This window comes from Hipposideros armiger, unplaced genomic scaffold (genome assembly GCF_001890085.2).
Source record: "Hipposideros armiger isolate ML-2016 unplaced genomic scaffold, ASM189008v1 scaffold_261, whole genome shotgun sequence".
In the NCBI taxonomy this organism is placed as follows: domain Eukaryota; kingdom Metazoa; phylum Chordata; class Mammalia; order Chiroptera; family Hipposideridae; genus Hipposideros; species Hipposideros armiger.
In genome coordinates, this window is record NW_017731611.1 from 2,075,495 (window position 1) to 2,103,428 (window position 27,934).

General features: G+C 34.9%; 1 protein-coding gene across 1 annotated transcript in view; it reads right to left on the minus strand.

The window, feature by feature from the left end:
- Positions 1-27,934, minus strand: part of FAF1 (Fas associated factor 1) — a 409,817-nt gene that overhangs the window by 350,634 nt on the left and 31,249 nt on the right. Inside the window, exon 2 of the mRNA XM_019656527.1 lies at positions 12,758-12,826. Within this exon, the coding sequence (XP_019512072.1) occupies positions 12,758-12,826 (69 nt within the window). The remainder of the gene's footprint in view (positions 1-12,757; positions 12,827-27,934) is intronic.

The window sequence follows — 27,934 nt, forward strand, 5'->3', positions numbered from 1 at the left end:
TGTCTGTTCCCCTTCCCTGATTCCCCAACACTGTTCCCCTCCCCCAATTCCCCAATAAAATCTTAAAAAAAAAAAAAAGACCTTGTACCTGAAAGCTTTAAAACCATGTACATATTAAACATTTATTGGAGAAAGAAGAAACCAAACTGAAATCACAGAGGTTTTCAAAAAAAATGACAATGGATCACTGGAGAACTGGAAAGAGTATTGTTCCCAACCTTGTAATGGAGAGAGAGAGAAGGCAAGTTCATGACTTTTCTGGAGCCCACTGAAATGCTAAGGTCACAGAGCAAACAACTGGCCCAAAATCTAAGATAGGTGCATGCAGACAGAAACAAGCTGTGATCACTGGCTTACTAGGGTAAGAGTTATACTAGGGTGATTTGACAAATTGGTGGAATCTAACACTGCACTGCTGAGAGAGAGTTAAGGCAAATCTAGGGGGTTTCTCCATGAAGACCAACAAGTGCTCACATGAAAAAACTGTCAGAGTCCTGAGAAAGTCTCCACTAAGGTGCAGTACAAAGGGAGGAGAAGCAGACATTGGAGAGGCACAAAACTCTGCAAGGACCCTTCCATCTCCCTCACAAAACAAAAGCCTTAATCTGAAGGGAGAAGGACAACAAACATTGAAACCTTAGGGCACTGGTGATATCCATGGCAACCAGAAGAGAAAAAGGGGAGTGGGAATCCTCTTCCCCTGGAAGAGGGGCAGGATAACATGCTAGGCTTTGAATTAGAGCTGACAAAAAACAGGAGCTTTGAGAAGGCCATAAACCCAAGACCCAGGGACTCAATGCTGCAGAAGACTGAAGTATTATTATCAGAACAACAGAGAAGGCCTCCAGTCCCCGTGGCCAGGCCAGCTAGCAGAACAAGGAACTTGCAAGAGATACACTCTCTCTGAAGCACAACTCAAAGGGAAACCCAAAAGCTGAGGGTAGGGTGAACATTAAAAAAAAATCTCTAGCAAATTAGTCAACACCCTAAACACAAGGTATCACAAAATAAATCTGAAAGCCTTGGTGTATTAAGCAAAGCCATTAAAAAAATAAACCTCAAACCCAATGCACCTCAAAGTAGATCAACTCCAACACCTACACTAAAGTCTTAGCATACAGAAATGCATGCCCATTTCCAAACATAAAAATTATTTACCTAAGTCTCGACTATCCTAAATAAAATGTCCAGCTTTCAATAAAAAATTGCAAAACATATCAAAAGACCAAAAAAAGCACATTTGTAAGTGACAAGCAATCACCAGAAACAGTGTCAGTTAGGATACAGATGTTAGACCTGACATGTTAAATGACTATGATGCATATGTTAAAGCCTCTAAAGGAGAAATGGACAGCATATAAGACCAAATGGGTAATTTCAGCAGAGAGACAGCAACTATGCTAGAAATAAAAAACACAGTAACAGAGATAAAGAATGTATTCAACATCTTATTAGAACTGACACAGTCAAGAATCAGTGAACTTAAACATAGGTGTATAGAAATTACTAAAACCTTTTAAGTTTGATACAGTCCCATTCATTTACTTTTACTTCCCTTGTTTTTGAGGTCAAATTCATAAAATCCCATCGAAGACCAAGGTTCATAGTTTAGTACCTATGCTTTCTTCTACACAGTTTATTGTTTGAGGTCTTATATTTAGGTCTTCAATCCATTTTGAGTTAAATTTGGTATATGGTGACAGATAATCTAGTTTCATTCTTTTGCACATGGCTTTCCAATTTTCCCAGCACCATTTATTGACGAAGCTTTCTTTTCTCCATTGTATCTTTTTGGTCCTTTGTCAAAAATTATCTGCCCATATACATGTGGGTTTATTTTGGGGTTCTCAATTCTATTCCACTGGTTTGTTTTTTCTGCTTTTCTGCCAATATCATGCTGTTTTGATTGTCACTTTGTAGTATAAATTGAAATTGGGGAGTGTGATACCTCCAGCCTTATTGTTTTACGTAAGGGTTGCTTTGGCTATTTGAGGTCTTTTGTGATTCCAAACAAATCGGATGATTTTTTGCTCTATTTCTTTAAAATATGCCACTGGGATTTTGATGAGGATTACATGATTGGATAAAGAAGATGTGGTATATATATACACAGTAGAATACTACTCTGCCATAAGAAAAGATGAAATAGTACCATTTGCGACAACATGGATGGATCTTGAGATTACTATGCTAAGTGAAGTAAGACAGACAGGAAAAGTCAAGAATCATATGACTTCACTAATATGTGGGATATAAAACTAAAAGCAACAAACAAGACAAACAAACAAAACTCATAGACACAAACTACAGTTTAATGGTTACCAGAGGGTAAGGGGAGAAGAAGGTGGAAGAGGAAGGTAAAGGGGTCAAATATATGGTAATGGAACAAGAACTGACTTTGGGTGATGAACACACAATGCAATCTACAGACGATGCACTGTAGAATTGAACACCTGAAACCTATTAAATATATAATTTTACTAACCAATGTCACTGCAATAAATTTAATTTAAAAAATGGGCAGAGGACCTGAACAGACATTTCTCCCAAGAAGACATACCAGCGGCCAACAGATATATGGGAAGATGTTCAACTTCACCAGCTATTAGAGAAATGCAAATCAAAACCACAATGAGATACCATCTCACACATGTTAGAATGGCTATTGTCAATAAGACAAGTAATAACATGTGCTGGAGAGGCTGTTGAGAAAAAGGAACCCTCATATACTGCTGGTGGGAATGTAAACTGGTACAGCCACTATAGTTGCACAACACTGTGAATACACTAAATACCACTGAACTGTATACTTTAAAATGGTTAACTGTATGTTATATGAATTTAGTATCAACAACAACAAAAAAAAGAATCTTCAAAACCAAAGATCCAAGAACACCAATCAGGGCTACAAAAGCTTCAAAAAACTTCACACACTTCCTCTCTTTCTCTGTCTCTCTCTGTCTCTCTCTGTCTCTCTGTCTCTCTGTCTCTCTCTCTCTCTCTCTGTCTCTCTCTCTCTCTCTCTCTCTCTCACACACACACACACACACACACACACACACACAGAAGTCATATTCAAACTGCTGAAAAACAAACACAAAGAGAAAATCTTGTAGGTGTCCAGAGAGAAGAAAAAAGATTATATTCAGAAAACAAATATAAGAATAGCAACAGACTTCTCTCCAGAAACCATGCAAGCTAAAAGATAACAGAGTGATATCTTTCAAGTGCTGGAGGAAAACAAAGCAAAACAAAAGTCAACCCAAAATTCCATACCCATTGAAAGTATCTTTTAAAAATGAAGAATAAAAACTTCCTCATATAAACAAAAAACTGTCAGAATTTATTGCCAGCAAACTTACTCTACAAGAAATATTAAAGTACGTAGTTCATGCAGAAGGAATATTCTGCATGACAAAAACTTGTATCTACACAAAGAAATGAAACAAATGAAAGTGGAATAAAATTATTTCCTCCTAACATTTTATTGCTCTAAAAGATAACTATCTGAAGCCAAAAAAAAGCAACATATTGTGTTTATAGCATATGTAAACTAAAATACATGACAACAATAAATAGTACAAAAAATAGGTAAGAAGAATTGGAACTACAATGCGGGCCATCACACTACACATAAAGCAGTATATTATTTAAATGTAGATTTTGATCGTTTTAAAATTTTATCGTAAAACATAGGACAATGACTAAGAAATAATTTTAGAAGATGTATAATGATGGCCGGCCGAGTGGCTCAGTTGGTTAAGAGCTCGCTCAAGAGTGCGAGCTCTGAACAACAGCAGTCCGAGTCCCGGCCTGAGCTGAGCTGCCTCTGAGCTGCCAACAGGTGGCAGGATGGCTCAGCTAAAAAAAAAAAAAAATGTATAATGACAAGTCAATAGAGCAGATAAAATTAGTGGGCAAAAGTTTCATGAGAAACGAGATATTTGTATAGTGTCAACATATCTCCCCACAAGATATTTACTAATTCAATTATAAAGGAAAGATAGTTACTTTACAGGAAAGAAACCTAGGCGACAATCACCTTAACCAAGTGTCAAAGGCAACAACATCAGTAATAAGACATTCACATCATGCACCTCCTGTTACACAGAGAAAGGCTTAAAATCACGTCTGTGGTTCTCTTGCCGAGAATGAATTAATTAAGCTGTCTATCATGAGAAAACATCAGAAAATCCAAACTCAGAAATATGCTACAAAATACCCGATCAGTACTCTCTAAAAGTGTCATGGTCATGAAACAAAACACAAGTGAGGAAATATCACAGATTAGAGGCAGCTATGGAGATATGAAAACAAAAGGCACTGTAGACGTTAGATTGGATCTCGAACCAAAAAAGGACATTAGTAGAAAAATCTAGTGATAGTCAAATAAGGTCTGTAGTTCATTTAATAGTATTGTGCCAACAGTACAATCGTACTATTGTATTATAATAGTATTGTACCAAAATTACCAAGAGTGCTTATGTAAGATGTTAACACTAGGAGAAGTTCAATAAAGGGTATCAAAAACTCTGCATTTTTTGCAACTCCTGCAATTCCTTAACATTTTTAAATATCTTCATTTTCTAAACACAGTATCAGTCATTAGGCATTTTAAAAATATTCATCCTCTGTGCATTAAATGAATCACTAAGAAAAAAATCCCAAACTTCAAGCTTAGAATTTGTAAGAGTGCTATTAGACTTGCCATGTCCCTACAATACAGACCTAGGACTATAGAAACTATTATGTGGCTCTTGTGCTGGGGTGAAGGTAAATGTAGCAAAGGCTAAGTGTCCAAAGAATAGTACCACAATGAGGGATACAACGCTTCAGAGGCAGGTGCCCCCATTCAGAGAAGAGGCTGTTAGGAAATAGAAGAGATTCGACTTCAGTTTGAGCCTTGAGGGAGAAAATCTGGATGGTCAAGAGGAGAGGAAGAAAAATCCATGGGAGACCTTTAAGCAAAACCCTGGCGGCAGATATACACATGCCACGATTGAGACTACAGGCTAATTTGGCTATATTAAGTCATACATGCTTTGCGTTACAGAAACTCATGCATAAGAGGCAGGGTTAAATGGTAGAGGGCTTTCAACATTAAGATAAGGAAGATGGCTCAAATTCTAAAACAGGGGCATTCAAAGAACAATTCCAGTTTCCTATCACTAAAATGGATGTACATAAAGTGTAGTTAATTATGGAGTATCTTGGTTTCTAAACAACCATGTAACTGTGTTTACCACCATGTACCATGTAGAAAGAGTTTAAGCTCGGCTATGATTCTTTTTTAAGACATAGGGCAAGTATGTGTTTGAGAGAAACCCATGCATAAAAAAGACGTATTAGATGAGTATACCAAAAATATTTTAGAAGTTACTAAAACATCAAGTTAAACAAAATACAAGCTAAATAACAAAATCCAAAAATAGATTGTTAAGAGAATGAAATTGCTGAGAGTAGATCTTAAGCATTCGCACCTCAAAAAAAAATTATGTAATTAAAAAGAATGAAAATGAAAACTTGGGGAGAAATAAAAAATACAAAATTATGTATGTAAACATTTTAATTTCCATTTTACTTAAGATAGAAGTATAACTAAAATTTTTAAGAAATTATGTTACCATTAAGTAGCAAAAAATTTTAACTGTCAGTATAAATATAAAGAATTATAAAAACAGGAACTTAACCTGCCATGTTATTTTTTCTTTTCCAAGCATACAGTGATTTATGTCCACTGATCCTTGAAACCAGCAGGAGGAACTGCAAGTCATCACATTTACAGGTGTGCTAAACCACTAACTTTGCTGCAATGATATTTTGTTTAAACCACTCCCAGTAATACAAATAAATTAGTTAAAGAGCACAGCAAGGCAACTTGTTGAAAAGAAACCCATTTTTAAAATAATCAAGCTAATTGTAGGTTAGCATGCTTTAAAATATCAAGATCAAACTGCATCTGATTGAATTGAATAACTTAAAAAACAAAACCACTTAAATGTTTATTTTCTTTTAAATGTTCAAGCCATCAGTAGCATATACTACTTCTTTCAAAATCAGCATAAAGCCTTTAGCTTGGTTTCATAGCAGTGCGTGAACTCCTTACAATTGCATTTAAATAGTTTAATGTGCTCTGAAACTTAGGTTAGAGAAGATTTACTAGAAATCAAAACCAATAAATATTAGTCGCATTTCCAAATTTCATTTAACAAATGGGCATATCATTTCCTAAATGATTACCAACCCACATTTTTTACTAAGTCTTAAAGCTTCTGAACTGTTAGCTACCATAGATTTTTATAAGAGGTATTTTGTTCCTGCAAAAAAGTAATTCTAGAACTGTATTTCAAGGAAAATAACACAACATATGGAGCAAAATCCAATGAGAAAAATAAGCAGAAAGTCAAGTTGCAGTCAGGTGAAAAAATGTGGACCTCCAACAGTTCGGATTAGATAATGTAAACCACTAGGCGTTTAGTAAGCTGCAAATTTCACATTTGTAAAAACTTAAGTTTTCCCTTGAAAGACAGAAAACAATTCTTTTATACTCACTTAACTACACTTTAAATAACAGTAATCTTTTATCACACTAAGTTTTCCTCCTGAGAGGCAGAACTGAAGAAAAATTTGAAGTAGGTGGTTATACGATGAGCTAGCTTTCTTTATGGTAGAATGGCACAACCAGAAATAAACAAAAGGGTTTAAAAAGATTTTTTTTATAAGATGCTTAAAAAATTGCAAAGGAAAGGATCCGTTTGTGAAAAATATTTCTCAAAAAGCTACAGCAGGTAGAGACCATTTAAGTTTTATTAGTGAGATCATAAAATGCCATAGGATCAGCCTAATCCTATTCCTCAGGTATCTGGCTAGCCTCCCTCTTTCCTTAAACCTCATATTTGCCAGAAAAGGAACAGTAATAGCAGTAAGAATCAGGCATCTTAGCAGAGAAGACTTTTCAAATATCCAAATGATGGAGATGAAAAGAGACTTAAAAATAAGTGTACTACTAATAAAATCAATCAAATAAGCATTTATTAAACAACTACCATGTGCCAAGACAAAATTAATAAGAAACACAATTCCTTTCCTCTAGAATCTTAGAGTATATTTACAAACAAAGCATAAATATATTTCAAGTACCACTACGTAACTATAGCAAAAGCTCTTTCACTTGACAAGGTGAAATTAGTGGTGAGAGGCAGAAAGAAAAATATAGACGTTTAGAAAAAAAAAATATGCTGGGTACAGAAAATCTAATAACCTGAAACCATGATTTTAAAGCTATGACACTGTTTATGGACTGACAGATCTGGGTTCAAATTCAGTTTTACCCCTTATCAGCTGTGTGAGCAAGAACAGTTTACTTAACGTCATTGGACCTGTTTCTCATCTACAAAATAAACATAATGCGTACCTATCCACTTTTGGGGACTGTTGTGAAGATTAAATGAAATAATGTAGGTAAAGCACTTGACATGATACCTAGCACAAAGGAGACCTGTAATAAAAGGAGAGACAATAGAGGTGAGATGGTGGTCAAATAACAGAAATTGAAAAATTCTGCAGAAGAATGGGCTTACAGTCCCTTAAAAACAAGGGATACAAAGAAGTCTATATCAAAGGAAGAGAAATTGATATGATGAGATATTCCTTCACAGTAACTTCTCTTTTGTCATAGCAAGGATCCATGCAAATATAAGCCAGTGTCTAATGGCCATTGATGAAGGGCAGCACTCAATGCTTGGCTGCTTTCTGAGGGTGACAGAGACTCATTATGTCACTGGTTAAACTAGTTCATTCATAAAACTGCAGGTGTTCATAACACTGTATAAAGTAGAAAAGCAGTGCACATTCGAGGAACTCTATAGCCACATCCTGAGTAGGGTAGTGGAAGAATCTGTTCTAAGGAATTTTAGGATGATCGTTAAGATACATTTCTTCAAAAATGAAAATTGGTGGAATGGAAATGTTTCAAAACACCTCAATAAATCTTAAAATGAGACTGATTACGTACATGATAACTTTCCTTGCATCTGACTCTTCGGTGTTTATGACTTTATCATAAGCCTCTATTAACACAATATTATCTTTGAAGACTAGAAATTCAGTAATAATCCAAAAATAGGCTGATTTGTTTCATCTTTGCCTTAAGTTGGAACATGCAGTTAAAGATAAATACAAGTCCTCTGAATAGAGTCTTTCTTCAACAAAACAGCTATGTCAGCAGAGGCAGCAAACCAGAGCAGACTTTGAGTGCAAAGTTCAAAAATCATTTCCTAAGAGCATAGAGGACTTAAAATGTAGTATGGCTAGGTTAATGTTTACTTTTACTGTATTTCACTTAGCATTGGGTTACCAAGTTTACGTCAAATATCTTTCCCTGGATCTTCTAGACCTTATTTGAAATTTTAATTTATTGAAGGAGTTTCATATATACAGACCTGTGAAACAACTGACATAGCATCTTGTCCTGCCATTATCTACATCACAAAGTTGTTAAAAGGATTAAACAAAATGATATGTGTGCAAGTGTTTCAAACTTACAAAGTTCTAGTAAAATATTTGCTTATATTACTATACATAATTGACTGCTTTCTGTAGAAACTGAAGAGAAATTAGGACATAATTAGATTCTTCATAAATATGTTATGTATTGAGGGATCTTGAGTATAATCTGGTCCAAACCCCTTATTTTATATGAAGAAGTTCAGAGAAAAGTAACTTGACCTAGGCCATACTTAATAAAATTATGACAACAGGTTTGAAAAGCAAGGGCTCCTGATTCAAGATTAATGCATTAGGTTTACCATATTCACCTTTCTGGATATCAACTGAAAATACTCATCTGCAAGGAAGGAGTCAACTGTAATGACATTAACCTCAACTATAAGTGGAGGACAATGTGAAAAATGAAAGTCTGAAGTCGATGGATGCGGGGTGGGGGGCGGTACCTCAGGCTTCATGTCAAGTAAAACAGTAGCCTGAGATGCTTCCCAATAGTATTAAAAGTTCATGTTATTTTGTTTTCAAAATTTTAGCATCTATAACCCAACTTACAGCTACCTCAAAATAAGTAGAATCAACTGTGGGTACTTAAAACATAGGGTCTAGAAGCACTGCTTTGTGGATAACTACTCGTATATAATGAAAATAAGGTACAGACCAGGGAAAGTGACTAATGACTAAAAATCCTGGGACTGGACTATATTTTCATATAGAATACTTTTTATTTGTGTGTCTATATCTTTGTAACTAAATTATTCACAATCATTATTTTTTCAGAAAGTTATTCCCACTTCTGCATATAACATACATGTATAAGAGACTGCGTGTCTTACCAATTTTTCAGTACACTTCTCAAAGTCAGGCACCATACACTGTTATACTTTTTTAAGCCCATATTGTATCTACAATAAATTACACTATAAGCACTTAGTACTGACAAAATGAGTTTTTTGTTATTGGATTTTCTTAAATTCATCACAATTCCAGATTGTGGTGCCTATCTCACATTCCTCTACACTAAATTTGCACAAAAACACTAAAGAGGTCTAACTGATACATACAGGAAGTTTTAAATACAGACATGTCCTCAGTTAAAAACTCAAATTACATGAATTGTTCCACAAGGCTCATAAAATACAACAGTGATCATCACAATTTAGAAACACAAAATGTAATGAACAGGCAAAATATAGTAAATACCATATGAAAAGTTCCATGATCCTAATGAGAAATTTGAACAAGTAATGGGTTTTTCAAAATATTTAAGTTTCATTTTTTAAAAACCACAATGTAATGTGAGTATAGTATAAAAACAGGAGAAATGAGAACGTTTATAGAGCAAGATAGTTACACAGAAAATTTTTACTGTGGAGAAAAGTGGATTACTTGTGGAGAAAAGCCAGATAGGAGATATTATTTCAAAAGAAAGCCCAAGTTTTAAGGTTGTGAAAGATAGCCTGATGCTTTTGCTTGGGCCCAATACAGCCTAAGAGTGCACTTCTGCAGAAATATAACACCAGTGTTTTTAACATAAGTGGTATTACGATATTTTCCAAAATCAATTAACTCAAAAATAGTTGGGGAGCATTTGTACCATTCAATGACTTAACACTAGCTGGGAAAGTTCTCTTTTTGCAATACTCTAGATAGATTGGACTGAGAAAATATCTAGAAGCAACAAACATTTTAACCTTCAAAACTAATGCACATGGACCAATAGGAAGGAGATAAGGAAAGAACTTATATCCACCCCCCAAATGGTAATTTTCACATCAGAGACTTGTAGTCCATTTCTCCCAGTCCACAGCCTCCCTTCACTCCATCCCGTATCTCTCTTATCAGTACCATGCAAGAGTGGCCTGGTGGCATTTTTAACCTCAACGGTGGCGGCCTCTCCAAAAATACCCTAAATATATACAAACTAAATAAAGCAATGCCCTTGCTGTTGCAAAAGGAGCTTCAAGCCAAGAACCCTGGGAATATCATTCCACATAAGTTGCTGCCCCTTCCCCTCTCCTCCACATAGAAATCATGGACAAGTCACTTACACTGTGCTTTGTTAAGAGTATAGTACGGGGGGGGGGGGCTATCACTTTGTGAGGGGTGTAACATATAACTATTACACTGTTTTGTGCACCTGAAACTAATAATAATAAAAAAATAATAATGAGTCAAGAGGATCAAAAGGGACATCATGACTATTATTTCAAGGGTCTAAATTTTTAAAAATTTGCTTCATTCTTTAAAAATGATCTTATGTTTTCGAATAAATATTTTCCCAAAAAAAGTATAGTACAGTGGTAAAAGCATGGGTTTGGAGTCAAGCCATACAACTATTTGTAAATTTTGACAAATGCCTGAACATAAAAAAAAAAAAAAATTAACAAAACACTGGTTTAATGAAGTAACTGCCAAAACATATATAGTTCGCAGAAATTCAAATCAGTTTAACCATCCTGGAAGGCAATTTAACAATAAGTATATAAAAACCTAAAAGTATGTATACATAGAAAAAAAAAAGTATGTATACAATTTGGCCCAGAAATTCAATGATGAATTGAATTTATTCAATACCTTCTAAAAAATAATAGGTTAAGTATGCAAGGATGTATGTATGTACAAGAATGTTTTCCACAGTAATGTATGTAATAGCAAAATACTGCAAAATTCCTAAACGTCTACTGATGGTTAAAATTAGTATCCTACAACCACACCATGAAATAACATGCCAACATTAAAAAGAATGATGAACAGTCACATTTACTTGGACAGAAAAACATTCATGATAAATTGTTATGCAAAAATGCAGATTACAAAACAGTAGAAACAGAACTGTCTCATTTGTATCTTAAAAAATTTAATCACATAGTTAAGAGAATACACCCTGGAATAATATACACCAAAATATTAAACAATTACTACCTCTAAGTGATGGGATTAAAGGGTATTATTAATTTCTTCTTTGTAAATTTCTTTATCTTCTCATTTTATTACAGTAAGCATCATTATTTTTACAAGCTGAAAATAAATGCTTTTTATATTGTGAGTAAAAAAATTAACAATAGTAAATCTACACAAAGCACATAAGTAACTGATAGCTGACTGTATAATTCTACCTATGAATTTGAATAAACCTACATTTCTAATCTCAGTTCTGTAAGTACACACCTCAAGTTATGACTTTTGAAAACTAGCACATCTGAGTTGCAAGTCAGACGTCTTTAGGATTTCAGAGGCAATGAGGGACATTTGTGCCATGCCAATACAACCAACAATGCTCCGATACTGTTGTACATTTTTAGTTTGCTTCACAATTGCAAATAAATTACAATTTTGTGAATGTGTACTACTGTCCTGGGCCTTGCCTTTTAAGTTCCTGCCACCTCCCCCAACCAAAAACACTAAACCACTTTTATAATAAACTGCCTGAAGTTCATAAGGAAAACCACAACAGAATGCCACTTCTTTAACAGCTCTAGAAAAGAGTAATCATCACGAGGGCCCCAGGAAGTGAGGGGGAAACATCAGATAGAGTTTTCAGACAAGTCTGACTTTTCTCTCCTTCCAAGCATCTCCACCACAATTTAACAGGGAAGATCAACCTTAATACACAGTAAAATAAGAGGAGTTTAAAAAATATTTAAATTATATAAGAATTCATAATTTAGTAATTTAATACTAAACTAAATATGAACTTCATTTAAAGATATAACATTTAGATTTTATTCATTCAGATCAGAGTTTTAGATGGGCTATGGTATGCCAAGGCATCTATAAGAAATGTTAAAGACATTCAAAAATTCATAAAATTTGATTACTGATTAGAAAAACGTTTTGAAATAAGAGAAAGACAAATATTGTATAATCTCACTGTAAAATCTAAAAAGAAAACCAAACTCACAGAAACAGAGTAGACTGGTGGTTGCCAGGGGAAAAGGGGGAAAGAGTGAAGGTAGTCAAAGGGTGCAAACTTCCAGTTATAAGTTCTGAGGATATAATATACAGCATAGTAATTATCGTTAACAATACTGTATTATATACTCGGAAGTCGCTAACAAAGTACATCTTAAAAGTTCTCACCACACCCAAAAAAAGTAACTATGTGAAGTGATAGATGTGTTAATTAACCTTAATATAATCATTTCACAATATTCATGTATATCAAATCATCACGTGTGCCTTAAACTTACATAATGTTATATATAATATCAATTATAGCACAATAAAGCTGGAAAAAGAATAAGGTACTTACCACTAAGTCCCAATTATTTTGTTCAAGCAATGTAATAGCTTCATCAATGTTTTCAATGCCAGTACATGCCTGGAAACAAAGTAAATAAGAATTTTAGATATAATTTTGGGAATGCGGAAGCTAATTCATCTTAAAAAGGTAAATAGCATAATGCATAATTTAAGTTTGAATAGGTATATGAATAAAGCCAAGACACTAAATGTCTAGCACTTCTGAGCATTTTATACATATGGTTTGAGAATTGCTCATTACAAGTAAATTTACATTACGCTGAAATGAAAAGCAATAAAAGAAAGTATGTTTCTATGTTGAGCTTTGGAGCCCAGGATGCTCTCTATATCTCAAACTGCCCAGAACAACATTAAAAAGTTTCTGATGGACAACCATATGTAAAAAAATAATGAATATACCTACCTTGCACCTTATACAAAATAATAATCCATACCTCATACCTTATACAAAATTTAACTCAAAATAAATGACAGACCTAAAGTAAAACCTAAAACTATAAAACTCCTAGATCTGTGTTAATATGGTAGCCACTAGACACATGTGGCTAGTGAACCTTTGAAATGTGTCTCAAGTGAGTTAAGATGTGCTGTGTTAAATACACACCAGAGTTGAACAAGTACAAAAATAAAAATGTAAAGAAACTCATTAATAATTTTTCAATTGAATACATGTTCAAATGACATTCTGAAGAGATTGGCTTAAATAAAACAGTATTTAAATGAATTTCACCTGTTTATTTTTTAATGTGGATACTAAAAATTTTAAATTACATATATGACTCTCATTCTATTTCTAGTGCTGTTCTATAAGAGATGACAGGAAAAAAAATCTTTGTGACTTTTAGATACAACAGCAAATGTACAATCCAAAACATTGATAAAATGGACTGAAATTAAGAACTGTTCTTTGAAAGACACTGTTAACATAATGAAAAAACAAGGCACACACTAGGAGAAAATATCTACAAAACACATCTAACAGAGGACTAATAACCAGAATACAAGAATTTTCAAAACTCAATTTAAATAAACTATACATAGCAAAAGATTTTAACATAAACTTTACCAAAGAACATACACAGATGAGACTACATACATGAAACAATGCTCAACATCATTAGTCACTAGAGAAATGCAAAACAAGCACAGAGATACCACTTCCATACATCAAAACGGCTAAAATCCAAAATACTGAAAATATCAAGAGATAGTAAGGATGCAGAAGACCTGGAACTCTCATACATTGCTGGTGAGGATGCAAAATGATGTAGCTACTTTGAAAAACATGTTAGCAGTTTCTTAGAGAGTAATGACACAGCAATCCCCTCTAAGTACTTATCTAAAGGAAATGAAAACTTACGTTCAGATGAAAATTATACATGAATGTTTATAAGAGCTTTATTCATCATCACTGAAAACCTAAGACACTCCAAATGTCCTCCAACTGTACAGTCACAATAGAAAATTTATCAGCAATAAAAATGAACAAACTACTGATAACAAAACAATGCGAGAAATCTCAAATGCATTATGTTAAGTATATGCCAGATTCAAAAGACTACATACTGTATAATTCCATTTATATGACATTCTAGAAAAAGCAAAGTTATAAAAACAGGAAACATATTAATGATTACCAGGGGTTTGGAGTGCGAATAGGGGGAATTTTGAGGGGTTAAAGGGACAGTTTGAATTTTGAATACCATAAAAAAGGAACAAAGGCAAACAAGCAAAACAAGCAAGACAACATTAAAAAATGAATCTTCATTTTAAGCTAAATGAAGACAGAGATAATCCAAAGGCTCCAATATACTAATAAAAGCTGCTAAGAACAGTTAAGATAGGGCAGAAATTGCACAGGAGAATGTGGAGATAAAAACTACAGGGAGTACAGAGCAAGTCAAACAGCAGCAAATACCGGCAAATCTAAGCAAACATACACTTCCTCAATGACATCATCTATCCCCCCAAAAAAGGTGGAAGGCGTAATTCCAAGAGCCCATGCCTCCACAGAAACATCAAAAAATTAAGCAAACGCTGTCAGACTCAAATTTGTCAGAACTCTGGAAAACAGTCAAAGGTTTACATCAACCAAGAAATGCTGAAATAAGAAAAGGTGACTTAAAAACAATGTGAAAGCTTTGCCTTATTTTCATTTCCCCTTCCCCACTCTTGGTTCAATGAGAGTCATTTTTTATTTTTTTAATATTTAATGGGGTGACACTGGTTAGTAACATTATATAAGTTTCAAGTATAGTACAATTCTATAATACATCTGTATATTGCATCAGTGGCAATCTTGAATACATTAGCCCACATTCCAACAGTTGGACACTGGTCCCTGTTCTAAGAGAGCAAAGTAGCCTGTGTTCTAAAAGAATTTGTGTTTGTCTGTTGTCACCAGTGTAGGGCTACCTGAAGGACTGACTCAAGGCACTCTCCTTTGTTTCATCAACTTGGAACTCTCTTAGGGCAGAAAAGCAGCTACACACAGGGCACCCTTCAAAAACATTTTAAGGCAAATGAAAAACTCACTGCCAGCTGGGACAAAATATTACAGTTGAGGCAAACAATAGACATGCCAAAAACCTGGAGAAAAGCTGCGAAGAGAGTTTCTTTGGACAATTAGGGCATTGAAAAAGTACTTTCGGACTTTGGAAAGCTATGCACATGTCCAAGGCAGCACACCTACTCAGAGAACACCTGATAAAACTACTGGCTCATTTCTAGACTCAACACAAGCTAGAAGTGAAGGCGAAGACAGTGTTGTAAACAGCCTGGCCCCCAACACAGAGCCAGTCTGCAAAAACTGGAAAAAGATTTTCTTTCTTCTCTTCATTCTTCTCTTTTCTTTCTATTTTCTTTTTCACTCCAGGTGTTCAAGGGAATCTCTCACATAACACTAGCAAATCACAGCTAAAGAAAAAGAGATTTCAGAGGCTGTTGTGTGTTGAATGTTCGTGTCCTCCCTCCAAAATTCATATGTTGAAGTCCTAAGCCCCAATATGATGATACTTTAAAATGGAGCTGTTGGGAGGTAATTAGGTTTAGATGAGCTCATGAAAGGATCCTCATGATGGGATTAGTGCCCGTTATAAGAAAAGACACCAGAGACATTGCATATTCTCTCTCCTCCCCCGCCATCTTTCTCTTTCCCTCTCTTTCTCTCTCTCTGCCTCTCTCTCTCTCTGCCTGCCATGTGAGAATAAAGCAAGAAAATGGCCATCTGCAAGTCAGGAATAGAGTTCTCATCAGAAACCAACCATACTAGGACCCTGACCTCAGGCTTCCAGCCTTCAGAACTGTGAGAAAATAAATTTCTGCTCTAAGATATTTTGTTATGGTAACCCAAGAAGACTAAGACACAAACCACTCATTACAAAAATAATTACAAAAGTAGTTTAGAAAAGTTACTAAGCAGAAAACTACAACTCGCAGAAAGCAACAAAAAAACCACGAGGATGGGGAATAATCTAATTTCCAGTTGTATCATGTTATAATATTTACAATGTCCGCTTTTCCAAAAAAAAAAAAAAAAACTTGCGAAGCATGCTGAGAAAGAAGAAAAATGGCCCGTTCAAAGGAGAAATTAACAGAAACTGTAAGGGAAAACAGACAACAGACTTACCAGACAAAGACTTTCAACCATTATTTTAAATACGCTCAAAGAGCTCAAAGAAACATAAACAAAGAGCTAATGGAACCAGGAGGACAATGAAGAATTTCAATAAATAGAGAATTTCAATAAAGAGAAAAATAATATTTTTTTAAAAACCAAAAAGAAATTCTGGAACTAAAAAGTACAATAACTTAAATGAAAAATTAACTACAAGGTTTCAGTAGCAACAATGGGCAGGCAGAAAAGGAAATCAGAGAACTTGAAGATAGGTCAACTAAAAGTATCCAGTCTGAGAAGCACAAAGAAAAATGAAGAAAAATGAACAGAGCCTAAGAAATATGTAGGACCCCACCAAGTGTACCAACATATGCATAACAGAGAGTCCCAGAGGGAGAAGGGGCAGAAAGAATATTTGAAGAAAAAATGAGTGACAACTTTCCAAATTTGACAAAAGTTAAGAAACTACATATTCAAGAAATTCAAAAGGTTCTAAGAAGAATAAATGCAAAGACATCCAAACCAAAACACATAATCAACCTATCAAAATCCAAAGAGAATTATGAAAGTAGCAAGAGAAAAGTATTTCATGTGTACAAGTGATCCTCAATAAGATTAACACCTAATTTCTCATCAGAAACTATGAAAGCCAAAAGGCAGTGGGATTGCATATTTAACGTGCTAAAAGAAAGAACAAAAACAAAAAACTGTAAGTCACACACAAAAAAATTGTCCTTCAAAACAGGAGGAGAAATTAAAAATAAACATTCCAAGGTAAACAAAAGCTGAAGGAGGTTGTCACTATTAGACCTAGGCTACAAGAAATGCTAAAGGGAGTCTATCGAGGAAAATAACACTAGACATTAACTGGAAGCCACAGGAAGAAATTAAGAACACTTGTAAAGATAAGTACAAAAGCTGGTATTATTGTACTTTGGGTTTGTAACTTCACTTTTTTTCTGTACGATTTAACAGACAAATGCATAAAACAATAATTATAAATTGATGTTAATGGGCACATAATGTATAAAGATGCAAGTTGTGATAACAACATAAAGGGGGAGAGATGGAGCTGTATAGGAACATAGTTTTGTGTACTACTGAAGCTAACTAGTATTAATTCAAAATACAGTAAAACGTTGGATTGTAAGTAACACAGTTTGTGAGTGTTCCGCAAGACGAGCAAACATTTCTAATACATTTTAACTTTGGTAAACGAGCGATGTTTTGCAATACGAGTAGTTTGTTTCCGGAACAAATTATGCTCACAAACCAAGTACATTTTAACGTGGTAAACAAGTGATGTCTTGCAATACGAGTAGTTTGTTTCTGGAACGAATTATGCTCGCAAAACCAAGGTATTACTGTAAATTGTGACAAATTGAAGAAGTTATTTGTAATCCTTATAGTAACCACTAAGAACTAAAAAATATACAGAAAAGAAAATGAGAAAGGAATCAAAACAATATAAACATCAATTAAACACAAAAAAAGGTAGTAATGAAGAAAAGGAGGGGGGAAAGGGTATGATACAAAACAAATAACAAAATGGCAGAACTAAATGCTTCCTTATCAGTCATTATTTTACGTGTAAAGGCATTAAACTCTCCAATTTAAAGGCAGAGGTTAGCCAGATGGATAAAAAGACGTGATCCATTGTTTGGCCAAGTGGTGCGTTGGTTAAGAGCTGGCTTGGGATGCCAGCAACGGCGTAGGCTGCAGACCCTGCTGAAGTGGGCTGCCTTAAGCTACCATGTGTGGCCAGCAGCCAGCGTGAGCAGCCAGCAGCTGGTGTGACCTGCCAAGAGCCCCTGTGAGCGGCCATCCAGAGGCCAGCGACCGATCTGCCTCACCCGAGAAGAGCGCAATGATAATACCAACATGGGCCAATGAACTGATGTCCTCCACAACTAGACTGAAGAACAAAAGGACAGCAACTTGTCTGTTCCCCTTCCCCGATTCCCGAACGCTGTTCCCCTCCCCCAATTCCCCAATAAAATCTTAAAAAAAAAAAAAGACACAATCCAACTATGTGCCATCAACAACACAATTACTTCAGATCCAAAGGTACAAATAGGTGGAAAATAAAAGAATGAAAAAATATGCGAACAATAAGTAACCAAAAGAGAGGTTGGCTGACTATACTATTAGCAGATAAAAAAGACTTTAAGTAAAAAATTTTTATAAGAAAATAAGGGCATTATATATTGATAAAGGAGACAACACAGAAGAAGGTATAAAAATGATAAACATATACACACCTAATAACTGAGCTTCCAAAATACATAAAGAAACAGCTGAACGGAGAAATAGTTCTACAATAATAGTTGGAGTTGTCAATACCCTACTTTCAATAAAGGACAGAACAAGTAGAAAGAAAATCAATACGGAAACAGAGGACTTGAAAAATACTATAAACCAACTAGATGTAACAGACACTTAAAAAACACTCTACCCCCAAACAACAGAAACACATATTTTTCTTCAGTGCACATGTAACGTTCTTTAGGATACAACATATGTTACACCACAAAACTAATGTCAATGACTTTCAAGATTGAAATCATACAAATATCTTTTTATAACCCAAAAGTAATTTATAGATGCAAACATCTTCATTTAAAAAGAAGATTTCAAATCAATAATCTAACTTTACATTTTAAGGAAAAGAAAAAATTTAAAAAAAAACACCTAAAACTAACAAAAGGGAGAAAATAATAAAAGATTAGAGATAGAGATTAACAGAGAAAAGAAAAACAATAAACTCAACAAAACCAAAGGCTGGATCTTCAAAAAGATTAACAAAATTGACAAACCTTTAACTAGATTGACTAATAATAACAATAAAACTCAAATTACTAAAATCAGAAGTGAAAATGGGGATGTTACTACTGACCTTAAAAAATAAAAACATAAAAATAGTGCCATGAAAAATTATGTGACAACCTAGATGAAACAGAAAAATTCCTAGAAACACACAAACTACCAAAACTGACTCAAGAGGAAATAGAAAATCCAAATTGACTTATAACAAGAGATTGCATCAGTAATCAAAAGCCTCCCAAAAAGAAAAGCCAAGGACCAAATGGCCAAGGGCCAGATGGCTTCACTGTTGAATTCTATCAATCATTTTAAAAAGAATTAATACCAATCCTTGATAAGTCTTCCAAAAAACTAAAAAGGAAACATTTCCTAAGTAATTCTGAGGCCAGCATCACCCTACTAACAAAGTCAGAGCACAAGAAAACTACAGACCAATATCCAATATGGATATAGATGCAAATATCCTCAAAATACTAGCAAACTAGAACTAGCTATGTAGTAAAAGTGGGATTTATTCCAGGATTGCAAAGGTGGTTCAACATAAAGGAATCATTACACCACATTCAGAGACTGAAGGAAAAAATAAAAAACATGACCACTTCAGATGACGCTGAAAAGTATTTGAAAAATCCAACAGCCTTTCATGATAAAAACGCTTAACCTATGAATAAAAGGGAACTTCTTTAGCACGATAAAAGACATTTATGAAAAACTCAAGACAAAAATCTCACTCAATGATAAAACACTAAACAACTTCGTCCTAAGATCAGGAACAAGAATGCCCACATTTTTTTGCCACTACATTATCTTAGAAATTCTAGCCAGATCAATTAGGCAAGAAACAGAAATAAAACACATTGAAATTGGAATAGAAAAAGTAAATCTATCCCTACTACCAGATAATATGAATATATATATATACACGTGTGTGTATATATATACATATATATGAATTCCTATGTACACACACACACACACACACAAACTAATAAATTCAGCAGAGTTCCAAGATAAAAGGTTGACACACAACATTCAGTTGTGTTTCTATACACTAGCAATGAACAATATGAAAAGTAAATTAAGAAAAGAATTCCATTTATAATATGGTCTAAAAGAATTAAATATTTAGAATAAATTTAACCAAGGAAATGAAAGACTTGTACACTGAATACTACAAAACACTGCTAAAAGAAATTTTAAAAGACCTAAATAATTGAAAAGACATCCAATGTTCATAGATTGTAAGACCCAATATCATTAAGAAGACAATATTACTTAAAAGTAATCTACAGATTCAATGCAATCCCTATCAAAACCCAACAGCCTTTTTTATAGAAATGGAAAAGCAGATCCTCAAATTCAAATTCATATAGAACTGCAAGATGCCCAGAATAGTGAAAACAATATTGGGGGAAGAGAGGGGGAATCAAAGTTGGAAGACTCACACTTGCCAATTTCAAAACTTACTAAAAAGCTATAGTAATCCAAGCAGTGTAATATTGACATAAAATAAACACACAGACCAACATAATAGAATTGAGAGTCCAGAAATAAACCCATCCATCAATGGCCAACTGATATTTGGAAAGGGTACCAAAACAATTCAATAGGGAAAGAATAGTCTATTCAACAAATGGTGCTAAGATAACTGGATATCCACATGTAAAATAAGGAAGTTGGACCTCTACCTCACACCATAAACAACAATTAACTCAAGATGGATTACCGACCTAAATATAAGAGCTAAAATCATAACACTCTTTTAAAAAATATAAGGGTAAATCTTCATGACCTTTCATTTGGTAATGGGTGCTTAGATATGACACCAAAAGCATGAGCAACAATAGGGTGACTGGTTAGCTCAGTTGGTTAGAGCGTCGAGCTGATATCATCAAGGTTGACGGTTCAATCCCCACATGGGCCACTGTGAGCTGCGCCCTCCTTAAAAGAGTCAACTATGCCATTGTAGCATGAAAGCAATGTGTAACCAATGACCATGGCTGTTCCCCAATAAAAAAATTTAAAAAGCATGGGCAACAAAACAAAAATGCATATATTAGATCTCATCAAAATTTAAAAATTTGTGTATCAAAGAAGTGAAATGGAAACACATAATGGGAGAAAATATTTGCATATCATACCTTTGATAAGGGTCTAGTATCCAGATTATATAAGGAACTCTTACAACTCAACAAAAAGACAAACAACCCAATTTAAAAATGGGCAAAGGACTTGAGTAGATATTTCTCCACAGATATACAAATGGACAAGTACATGAAAAGACACTCAATATCACCAATCATGGAAATGTTTCCTAATTGGTTTTCTACCCGGATAATCTACCCACTGATGAAGTGGGGTATTAAAGTCCCCCACTATTATTGTACTGCTATCTATTTGTTCCTTTAGGTTTCTTAATATTTGCATATATATATTTAGGTGCTCCTATCTTGGGTGCATAATATTTACAAATGTTATATCCTCTTGGTGGACTTACACCTTTATCATTACATAATTTATATAATGACCTTTGCGCCTTATCAAAGTCTTTGCCTTAGAGTCTATTTTGTGTGATATAAGTATAGTGACTTCAGCTTTTTTTAGGTTTCCATTTGCATAGAATCTTTTTCCATCTCTTCACTTTCAGTCTGTGTGTGTCCTTGAAACTAAATTGAGTCTCATTAGGCAGCATATATTGGGTTGTCAGAAAAGTCATGATGCATTTTTGCAACAACAAAAAAAGAAAAAATATGTCATGACTTTTCCAACAACCTAATAGTTGGGTCCTGTTTTTGTATCCATTCAGCCACTCTGTACCTTTTCACTGGAGAATTCAGTCAATTTACATTGAAATTAATTGTTCATAGGTATGGACTTCTTGCCATTTTGTTAATTGTTTTCAGACTGTTTTATAATTCCTTTGTTCCTTCTTCTCTTGCTCTCTTCCTTTGTGGTTGGATGATTTTCTGTAGTGATATGCTCAGATTCCTTTCTCCTTACCTTTTGTGTATCTACTATGCGTTTTTGCTTTCTGGGTACCATGAGACTTACATAAAACATCTTATATACATATGTAACAGTCTATTTTAAGTTGACAACAACTTAAGTTTGAATGCATTCTAAAGCTCTACATTTTTACTCTACCCCCCATTTGTTTTTGATGTTACAATTTATACCTTTTGATCTTCTGTATTCATTAACAAACTATAAGTTACTTTTACTATTTTTTTTTACTTTTCATATTAGATTTGTAAGTGATTAACATACCATTATTACCACATTAGATTACCCTGAATTTAACTATATATTTACCTTTAGCAGTGAGGTTCATACTTTCATGTTTTCCTGTTACTAATTAGCTCTCTATCATTTCAGCTTAAAGATGTTCCTTTAACATTTCTTATAAAGCCAATCTATTGGTGATGAACTCCTTTAGCTTTTGTTGTCTGGGAAACTTTATCTCCTTTAATTCTGAAGGACAAGTTTGCCAGCTAGCAAGTACTCCTGGTTGGCAGTTTTTACTTTCAGCACTTTGAATATATTGTGCCACTCCCTTCTGACTTGCAAAAGGTATGCTGAAAAATCTGCTTATAGTCCTATAGGGTTTCCCTTATACATAACAAGTTGTTTTTCCCTTGCTGCTTTTAAGAGTCTCTCCTTGTCTTTAACAATTTAATTTTGATTTAGCTTTGTGTGGGTCTCTTTGAATTATCTTTAGAATTCTCTGGGATTCCTGGACCTGGATATCTTGTTTTCTTCCCCTAGTTAAGGAAGTTTTCAGCCATTATTTCTTCAAATAAGTTTTCTTCCCCTTTCTCTCTCTCTTCTCCTTCTGGGAACCCTATAATGAGAATATCGGTCTGCTTGATGTTGTCTCATATGTTCCTTAAACTATCTTCACTCTTCTATGTTCTTTGTTCTTTTTCCTCCTCTGATTGGATGAATCCACTGCCCTGTCTTTAAGTTCACTGCTCCTTTCTTCTACTTCTGACCTCCCCTGAACTGATGGAATTTTTCAGTTCAATTCTTGTCTTCTTCAGCTCTTTGATTTATCTTTGGTACTTTCTTATGTTTTCTATCTCTTTGTTGAAATCCTCACTTTGTTCATACATTGTTCTCCTGACCTTGGTGAGCATCTTTATAAGCATCATCTTAAACACTTTATCGGGGAAATCACTTATCTCTGTTTCATTAAAATTTTTTCCAGTGGTTTTACCATGTTCTTTTGTTTGGAATATATTTCTCTATTTCTTCTTCTCCTTGACTCCCTGTGTTGGTTTCTGTGCATTAGATAAAACAGCCACCCTTCCAGTCTTGAAAGAGGTGTCTCATATAGGAGACCACTATTAACTTCATTTCCAGGTCAATCACTGGACATAGCCTCTCACTGACAACATTACCAGTAAATTTTGTATACTTAGAGTCCGTGATGGTCTTAACACGATATTAAATGATGCACAAGAGAAAATGATACATTTAAGAGATGCAGTAGATGAGGCTGCTGCTGGAGTTACACGATATACTGTTTTATAGCAAACTTTTATTTTTTATAAGTAGAAAGAGTACACTCTAAAACGATAAAAGTATAGCATATAAGCCAAAATATAGTTGTTTATTATCATTATCAAGTATTATACACTGTACATAAGTGTATGTGATACACTTTTATATGACTGGCAGTGTAGTAGGTTTACACTAGCATCACCACAAACACATGAGTAATGTATTGTACTACTACATGAAGACAACTACAATGTCACTGGGCAATAGAAATTTTTCAGCTCCATTATAATCTTATGGGACCACTGTCATACATGTGGTCCATCAATGACCAAAAGGTCATCATGTGGTGCATGACTGTATACAGTAGTTACCCCTTATTCACAGGGGAACTACTAGAGATTCCAAAACCCCCACCCCTTAAACCACAGATATTACTGAACCCTATACATAGTATTTTTTCCTATAATTATGCGAATAGAAATTTCCATGATACAGACATTTATGTCAAAATAACTAAAATGGAGCTGGGAGCTCATGAAGAGGTTTGCCTTATGCTCATCCCACCCATGAACTTTTGAACCAGCCATGAAACCACACCCTGAACTTCCTCCATACTGTGGTAACCAAACCATCTGCACTCTTCACCTTGAAAGGAACCAATCCATTTCACCAGCCAACATCCTTCATTTGCACAGACGACATAAATGAGGTTTGAACTCTTGGAATTGTGCTTGCCATAGAAGTACATCCTGGAACTTGCTTACCTCAGAGTCTCACCACCTGGACCTGACCAACCCTTTCTGAACTAGTAATCACACCATGTGAGACAACAGGAAAAAAATTCTTTTGTTACAAATTTGTGGTTTTAGCCTTTATACGCTCTGGCTTTCTTTGTCTTCCCAAGAACATGTTTCAGGTCTTCCCCTGAATCTGTGCCTTCCAAATTCAAATCCTTTTCATTTGTTTTACAGCCTCAGATAGTTATTGGTCAACACATACATACCTACATTAAAGTATAATTTATAAATTAGGGACAGCAGGAGATTAACAACAATAACTAATAATAGAACAATTATAACAATATACTGTAATAAAAATTATGTAAATGGCTTTGGGGCCATTATTAAAGTAAGAGTTACTTGAACACAAGCACTGTGATACCATGACAGTCAATCTGATAACTGAGAAGGCTACTAATGGTAGCATATACAGCGTGGATACAGTAGACAAAGAAATAATTCACATACTCGGTGGGACAGAGTGGGACAGCATGAGATTTCATCATGTTATGCAGAACGATGTGAAATTTAAAACATGAATTGGGGCAGCCAGGAGGCTCAGTTGGTTAGAGCACGAGCTCTGAGCAACAGGGTTGCCTGTTCAATTCCCACAGGGGCCAGTGAGCTGTGCCCCCTCTGCAACTAGATTGAAACGACGACTTGGGCTGAGTTGCCGCTGAGCTGCCAGTGGGCAGCTGGACGGCTCAGTAGGTTAGAGTGCATGCTCTCAACAAGGCTGCTGGTTCGACTCCCACATGGGATGGTGGGCTGCGCCCCCCGCCCCCTCCCCACAACTACAATAGATTGAAAATGGCAACTTAACTTGGAGCTGAGCTGCACCCTCCACAACTAAGATTGAAGGACAACTTGGCTTAGAGCTGATGGATCCTGGAAAAAACACATTGTTCCCCGAAAAAAAAAACCACATTGTTCCTCAATAAAGTTTAAAAAAAAAGAATTTGGGGGAAAAATTAAGAATTGTTGGGGAAAACTAAAGGAAAGGAGTGATAGATGAGTCAACTTAACATTATGAGAAAATCCAGATATATCCAAAGGATACTGAAAGCAGAGCAGTTAGAGGATTTGAGCACAACACAGAGCAGACTATTATTGTCAGTGCTGCAATAGAAAGGACAATATGATTTCAAGGCCACCAACTTCAGAAAGATAGGGAAGAGCATGAGCAGCAATAAGACAAGTCACTATCACAGAGAGCACAGGAGGTAGCAGAGTGGACTAAAGTGTTACTTACAGTATAGTCCTCGCCCCTCCTACATCATTTACCTGGGATGCTTAGTAAAAATACAGGTTTTAGATACCGCCTGAGGCTACTAAACCAGGCTTTCTGGAAATAGGGCTCTAGAACATACATTTTACTAAGCATCTCAGGTGATTCTTACACTGATTAAAGTTTGAGGACCACCAGAACAGTGAGAAGAGAGTCTTGCCTACCTCCTGATCCCCAGCTAGATATTTTCAGGTAAATCACTAACTCAGTGCAAAAGTTTTGTTGCTGTTAAAAAGGACTACTGAATAATACTATTTTAAATTTTACCAAGAATGGTTGTGCTGTTATTGTTGTTTTTAACATCATTAGTCTGGTTATAACAACCTACACAGATGCTTCCATGGGCAATGTGTACTAAGAAAAATAAATCATGTCTCTACCAATTCCCCAAATAAGCTGACATGATTCTACACTGACGCAATCTACTCACAAATTTGTAAATGCTTATAAATGCCAAACGGTGTCACAGTGCAAGTGCCTGCACATTTTGTTAAACAGAAGTTTGATATTAGGAAATATTATCAGTCAGTGACCCAGTTTGTTTCTTAAGTAACATTTCTGTAAAAGTTTTTCTTAAAACATTAAGTTTTTCTTAAATAAAAAAAAAGTTTGAAATGCAGAAACCACACCAGAATTGAATTCTAATAAGCTCTTTCATACAAATGTTTCCTTCATATAAGTTACGCGTACATTTAATTCACAGAAATGAACCAGGCACTGTTAGTAAATTGGGGGACTCAAGTCTTCAAAAGTCTTAAGTATTTTGACAATGCATTTTTAAGGCACCTCTAAAAATAGTTATAAATATGCTTCTATCACCTACTATAGCACTTACCACATAGTATTATAACTGGCTGTTTATGTGCCCCTATTTCCCCACTAGACTGTAAATGCCATAAATGCAGAGATCACTGACTATCATGGTAAGTGTTATAATCCTGGTGCACAGCAAATTGCCTGACACATAGTAGATCACTCAATTAAGATGTGCTGAAAGAATGAATGGCTGGATGGATTTTACATAAATACATTTTTTATGCACTTTTCAAGTGTTTTAGACACATTAATTCATAATCCTCTTATCATCCTTACAAGATAAAGTATCACTGATGAGGAAACTTAAGCTTAAAGAGATCATGCAGCTTGTCCAAACTGCTCAACTACTTGGTGGCAGAACCAGAATCTGAATCTCGAGCCAGAATACCAAAGTGTTCCATCTTTCCACTATGACCCTGCAAATTTCATCAAAAATTTTCACTAATATCAAAAAAAGAATATCTGTAGCACAGCCTTAGGAAGGCTTGGATTGTTCCCTAATTTCATCAAGAAGAGTAAACCATAAGCAACAGAAGATAAATATCAATCAAACTAACCATATTAATATATGCCTTAAGTTTCTAACAGAAGGGTACACATAATAAAGGAAAAGAAGAATCAGAAAGTAAGAATTTGTCTAGTACTGACCAAAGAAATTACTATAAGAATATCTTAAAGCTACTAAAAGAGAGTACTCCTGAAACTGATGGCATGAATGTGCAAACACTAGAAATAGAACAGGAGTAATTCCCTAGACTTACCACACACTCGGTAAACCATTCCCCAAACCATCTAGCTATTATGTTCTGCTTCTTGCTTACCAATCCATGTTCTGATGAGCAAACTGGTTTCTCAGGTATCCAAAACCAGGAAGAGGATGTTCTGAATAATAACTATTGTGGTCAATGTAAAAATGTCTATCCCACTGTAAATTGATATTCTAGTTAACAAATCAGTCTCCTGTGAATCTGATTCTGAATCAATTTCCCAGAACATTATCGCTGATGGATAACAGATAAAAATATAATATTTAAGTCTGCAAAGCAAAAGACCAGACCATGGATTCCTGTTAAGTCAGCCAGCCATTTTTATTATTTAAGCCAAATTTCACAAAAATATCAGAACCTGGCATTAACAAGTATGATTCCATCTTAGCATAATTTTAAAATCACATCTTTTTTGCATTCACTTTCAAATACACAAAACAGGTAATTTTGCTTATGATACCACAGGCATATAATAAGATTACAAAATTATGGGCCGGCCGAATGGCGCGTTGGTTAAGAGCTGGCTTGGGATGCCAGAGGGCCCCGGTTCGGATCCCACATGTGAGGGCCAGTG